This window comes from Geospiza fortis, unplaced genomic scaffold, assembly GCF_000277835.1.
Source record: "Geospiza fortis unplaced genomic scaffold, GeoFor_1.0 scaffold53, whole genome shotgun sequence".
Classification (NCBI taxonomy): Eukaryota; Metazoa; Chordata; class Aves; order Passeriformes; family Thraupidae; genus Geospiza; species Geospiza fortis.
The window spans coordinates 682,316-688,463 of record NW_005054305.1 but is presented as its reverse complement, the minus strand read 5'-3'; the positions used below and the strand labels follow the sequence as shown (position 1 = coordinate 688,463).

At 38.5% G+C, this 6,148-nt stretch overlaps 1 protein-coding gene across 1 annotated transcript in view; it reads right to left on the bottom strand.

The window, feature by feature from the left end:
• Window positions 1–4,799, bottom strand: part of METTL4 (methyltransferase like 4) — an 18,745-nt gene extending 13,946 nt beyond the window's left edge. The window contains exons 1-3 of the mRNA XM_031066590.1: window positions 4,278–4,799; window positions 3,500–3,562; window positions 3–348 (exon numbers count right to left, since the gene is read on the bottom strand). Of these exons, the coding sequence (XP_030922450.1) occupies window positions 3–348; window positions 3,500–3,562; window positions 4,278–4,706 (838 nt within the window). The 5' untranslated portion in view covers window positions 4,707–4,799. The remainder of the gene's footprint in view (window positions 1–2; window positions 349–3,499; window positions 3,563–4,277) is intronic.
• Window positions 4,800–6,148: the final 1,349 nt, after the last annotated feature.

Sequence of the window (6,148 nt, the reverse complement as noted above, 5' to 3'; positions counted from 1 at the left end):
AAATGAAATTTCAGATAAGAGGAAACTGCTTCTTGGTGGCACCAAGTATTTCTGCCCCATTAACACAATTATCTTTGCACAGTTTGAGCTGTTTTCCACAACACAGGAAAGCAGGTCCTGCTCTGCACTGGAGGTTTCCTCCTCTAGCACATGTACAGCTTGATGGTCACTTTCATTCACAGCTGGAAACTGCTTTGCCATTTCACATAGTTCAGCCAACCCACAGACAATGCACTGAGGAACATTATTCTTCCTGCAACTGAGTGTTGCAGTTGTACGGTGAAGAAAACCACTTTTGAGTCCCTCTTGGACTAAATCCAAAGTCCCTTCCCAAATGAGCTTCCTGACCTGTATGGTGACAAAACCAAAAAAAAAAAAAGGGAAAAAAGAAAAGATCTTTCAAGTGTCTATTTGACCAGGGAATGCAACTGAAATCAAAACATTTTCAATCTGCAGGCAGGGAAAAGGATCCTTGCCAATTACTGAGATCATTGACTCAAAAGCTACAAAGGCAATATAATAAGGCGTCTTGGTCTAACCCCAGCTGGCAACCAAGTACCACACAGCCATTCCCTCACACCACATGCCTCCCAGTCCCTGGTGGGGAGAAGAATCCAAGGAAAAAAGCAAATCTCATGGGCTACTGTAAGATCAGTTTAAAAACTGAAACTAAAAAATTACTATCATTATTTTTATTATTGAAAAGTGGGAGAGAGACAGAAGTACGGCCCAAAAGACACAACTGATGCACAGTAAGAACACCTACTGACTGATGTCCAGCCTATCCCTTAGTAGCAAATCCATGGCTCCTGGCCAACTCTCATTGTTCCATAGTGAGCATCATATCCTACTCATGGAATATCCCTCTGGCCAATTTGGCTCACCTGTCCTGGCTGTGCTCCCTCCCAGCTTCCTTTGTGCACCTGCTCACTGGCAGAGCACAGGAAACTGAAAACTCCTTGACTCAGGGTATGCACAGCTTAACAAACTAATGTTTGAATTGCTGCTGTCAACATTATCCTCATGCTAAACCCAAAATGAGAATCTTTGATGTTTTCTGATCTATCCTGACCAGGCTGGAAGGGACAAAGCAGATGCAACTGGGTGCAGACATCTGGGCAACACATCTACCTTTAGCATCCAATATGTTGACTCTGGGGCTTTTTAAAAGTCTTAGGCTTATTTTTCATTTGCAGCACTCCCACTCCATCAACCGTGCATTAGCTGTCTAGCTACCAAGCAGAAAACTAATTCTATCCCAGCCAAAACCAGGATACCACACTGTTGTTGGTTTTCATTTTTTGGTAAAGTTACAATAATTAGAAGGCTGAAGAAAGAGCAAGAAACTACTGAATAAAACATTTCAGACAACAGATGTGGAAGATCATTGTTTCAACCAAACACAAATTTCAAAGCAATTATCTGAAGTTTAATTTAAAATTCTAATTTAATTTCAAGTTACTGTGCCCATGAACATCTTTTTAATTAAAATGTATGCTGGGATCTAAAAATCAGTCATTTTCCACATTTCAATTCACTTCATAAAACAACAGTTTATGCATTTTACAGTCATACAGAAGTACAATCAGTAAATCAAATTAAAGTACCAGAACTCAATTTTTGCAACTTTTCTAAGGGCAAACATCCTGTTAGTCAGTCCAGGATGACACGATTCTTGGATGTATATACACTGTCATTCACCTGCTGGGGAGTCAGCACCTCCCCTGCACAAAATTTAGAGACCCATTTTATTTCCAAATCATGGAGCCTTTATGAGTTTTGATTGTCAGTGAGGTGGGTTTATCCATTTGTCTATTGTCAGTTACAGGAGCTTTATTAAAGCCCCTGTAAAAAGCCATTATACCGTGGTTTCAAAAGCTTCTGATTACAGAATCTTCAAGATTACAAGAGGGTTTTACAAAATGCACTTTATTACAATTCCCAGATTAGTGGAAGGGGAAGAAAAAGATTTTTTTATATAATTTAATAGTGCCACCTCTAGATACCAGAGAGTACAGAGTCATAAATTTTTAGTACCTAGGTTTGTGATAAGAAAAGTTCATACTGCTTCAACAGAATTAATAAACATAACTTCAGAAATTATACCTTCTTACATGCATGTGTTAACTCACAGATGGACAAAGTCTCTTGACTATGAAGCAATCAAAGCAGGAGATTTAACAAATGGCTGCTGAAGGAATTTAGCATATTTTGTACTGTTCCCTATGTTGACACTGACTGAAATTCACAAATGGATTCAACAGCTGAAATTCATAGATTCACTTGCAAAAACAAAAAATTGTGGTTGTTTGGGTTTATTTTTGATGAGTCTACAGATATAAGTGCCAAAATAATCTTGGTTAACTTGCAGAGCTATAACCTTTAATAACACAAATATAGTAAAAACCCAATGCTTCCTAATCTGTGAATGATATAAGAGGCTAACTGGAGTCACTGATTTTTCCGAACTCTGTATTTTCCACATATTCACCAAATATCACCAAAGTTACACAAACCTCCAAGGCATCAAACTTCTTTTCTTAATTTCTTTCCTTATTTCTACTGTGGAATGGTTTTTTGGCCTTTGTGTTTTCATACTCATGTTGATGCTGAACTTCAAAGTTTTCTCCTTTAAGGTGATTCTGCAATGCACAGCTTATTCACAAAAATAATCACAAGACCTCTACACTGTATCAGCAAGTTTACACACGCACATGTTTACTACAAGACTGTTGCCATATAAAAGAAAAAAGCAGAGTCTTCTAAACGTAGTTCAAGCAGAACAGATTTAAGCAAAAAGCCCAAAATGATTAAACCCTTGTCAAAGGAAAGAAAGCAAGTGTAGCTCCTAGTCCAGATTCACTTACTATTTGGGAAAGCAGTAATACATCAAACATTACCTACAGATTGCATTTCTACAACTGACTACTATGTGTCAGTGTAATTCAGTTGTATCTTCACCAGTACACAACTGACATAAGCATACAGACTTGAATTCCAATTCATTCATAATGTTTTAGTAGGACAATATAAAATGCTAGAGGAAGATTAATTTTTTTTTCAGTTGCAGAATAAGATATTTTGAAGCATGTTTGGTCACAAAAGTGTTGAGTAACTCCAGCACAGTGCCCTTAAACACTGAGGAGTTGATCTTCAGAACAGGTTATGCTGCCAATTTCAAATCAGCCAATACCTAACAGTCAACTCATCACAACACAATGTTCAGTTGTCAATCACAGTCCAAGTTACTTTGTGAAGGCAGCTTCCAGGTCTTTGTAATGTCTCAGATGCAATTTCACATGTATCTACATAGAAGATCTATGCTGTAAGCACGAATTCAAATGAGGACTGGAGAGACTGACCTTCCTTTCCCTTTCCATCTTTTCATCAGTGGAACAAACTACAAAACCAGAATTTGTTTGCAACCATGCCCTCCACTCGGCACACGCCCAAAGTCAAGTAGCAGGTACTTGCAAAATATATGTTTTTTCCAACTTACCTTTGAATGGTATTCCAAAGCATCCAGTTCACCTTGGTTGAACACACATTTCCTTTTACGTTTCTGCAGAATTAGCAAAAACCAACAACAAAAAAATCCATATCATTCCACAATGAAATGAAAGGGGAAAAGAAATCAAACATACCTGAATTGCAAATGAACTTTTTAAAAGCAGAAGAAAGTTTCCATCTCTTTTTCTATCACAAGTACAAGTCAAATAAGCAAAAAGATCTGAAAATACCCAACCTGCTGCAGGCTTTCATAAGATACATAGGCTTAAATCTGTTTTAAATTATTCATAGCACTAGGATCTCAAGATACCTAGTGCACATTTTGTGCTCATGCCTCCTTTGGGCCCATACTAAAAGTTTCAGCTGCCAAGTGCAGTTTACCAATAAAAGAAAAAAATTAACTATGTCTTCATGATTGCATTTATTGGTTTATACCAGTGACTCTTTTTTTTTCCATATGGAATAGCACTGAACAACACTGAAAGTAAATTCATACTGTCCTTCCCAATTTGCTAATCTGCACAATCTCAATAGCTACCACAGCTTCAGACCGTGTACCTGACCACAACAAGTGTCAGGAAATTTCAGGAGCAATCCACTGCTTATGAGACACAGAATGTACATTACTGACATGAGGGACACAGGAATATTCTCAAAAGTTCCCACTCTTCTACACTACCTAAAAAGACTCAGGTATGCAAAATAATATTAGTAGTATATTATTTATCAAGGGATTACTGTGATTTACTGTGTTACAGATAACATACCTTCCTAGCAGTGGCAAGAGAATCTCCAGTGTCACTCTTTGCTCCTTCTTGGTATTCCTCTCTGTTGCTGCTGGCCTTTATTTCTGTCAGACTCACCTCAGGGCATCCCTGACACAGCTGCTCCTCAGGAGCCGCAGCTATATGGGGCTTAGAAATGTCAAAGAACTCCTCCCGAAACACGTATCTCATTTTTTCTCTTTTACCTTCTGTTTCTACAGCATTTCCAGGACCGTAAGAAGGACCATCGCTTGATGAGGGGGTGGCAGCAAAAGCAGAAATACTGTGACAGTCTTCAGTAGATGTGACAGAAGTATTGGGAGTGACACCACCAGGGTGTGCAAAGGAGTCACAGATCTCATAGCCACACTGGTTGATGAAACAGAGATGATCCACAAGCCATCCTGCTGGCAGACGATGTACCACAGACATCGTAAGTCCCCTTTTCAGGACGGAAAATCATCTCCCTGAAACCATGGCCTTCACCAACCATTTGCCCTTCCTGGAGCAACCTCCTCCTGTGGGAATTTTTATAAGAATTCACTTTACAGAATTATCACTGTTTAATAAATTAGCATCTACCTTCTGACAGACATTTCCATGCCCACACAGGGCACACTGTTGAAACTCCTGACTTCATCTGCTTTCCACATTATGTTCATCCCTATACTGCTACCTTTTTTTATAGCAACTAAATTTTACACAACTTTTTTATACTTTTACACGGTATGCACTTATACTTTTCAACAAGTCAGAAAACAACCCTATGACGCACCAATTATGTCTAACACTATATGGTATGTGTGTATATCTATACACTGCATATACACCACATATACGTGCATTTACACTACATGTCTTTATATGTTACACACAAGCTATATAGACTACATATATTCTATTTATATGCATACGGTATATATATATATTCGCACATGTGAAAAATGCCAATCACTTGCTTTTAAAATTTTAAAAGTTTAATAGTAATAAAAACGGTTATAAAAACAGCAATATAATTAGAGTAATAATTATTTGGACAATTTGGATTAGGACAATATGAGACAATAGAAACAGAGAGTTACAGATGTCCGAGTACCTTTTTCTGGGCAGCATGAGCCAGAAAAAGGACACACGTTAATGAAGGATTAACCCCTAAAAACAGTAGCCTGTTGCATATTCATACATCTCATACATGATGCATAAATTCCATTCAAACACAGGATTCTGTCTGGTCATCATCAACTTCTTCCTCTTTATCCTAACTGATGTCTTTACGGCTGAGTGAGGCAGGAAGAAGTTAGAGAATTTATTGCTCTCTTATCAGGAGAAAGTTTCTCTGAAAGATTTAGGTGTCCTGTGGCTGCTATCTCGCTGCGAGTCCTTTCTTTAAAAAATATCTTACATAGCATAGTTTCTAGTTTAACATTTTGTTATAACCCAAAAATATATTTAACACACTACTTAAGAAAATTAATACAGCATAACTTTCTAACATAACACATATAATATTCATTTTAATATTTGCGAAAAGCCAATCATAAAATAGGCATTTTTCACACACATAAACACACACATATATGCACATATACACACTATATATATATATATATATATATATGCGCATACACTGTATCTACACACACACACACATATAGAGACATAGATCACTACGACAGCACCCGGGAGCAGTAACACAGGCACAAGGGCACAAGGGCAGGGGCAGGCACGGCTCCAGCGCTGCTGAGGCAGGGCGCCGACTCCTATCCCCGCGGGGGCACACAGGGACCGAGAGCTCGGGCTTTTCCCTAGGAAAACTCTCAGCGGTCAGAGAAAAGCCCGGGGCTCGCCGTGGCCCGGCAGCGCCTGGCACACAC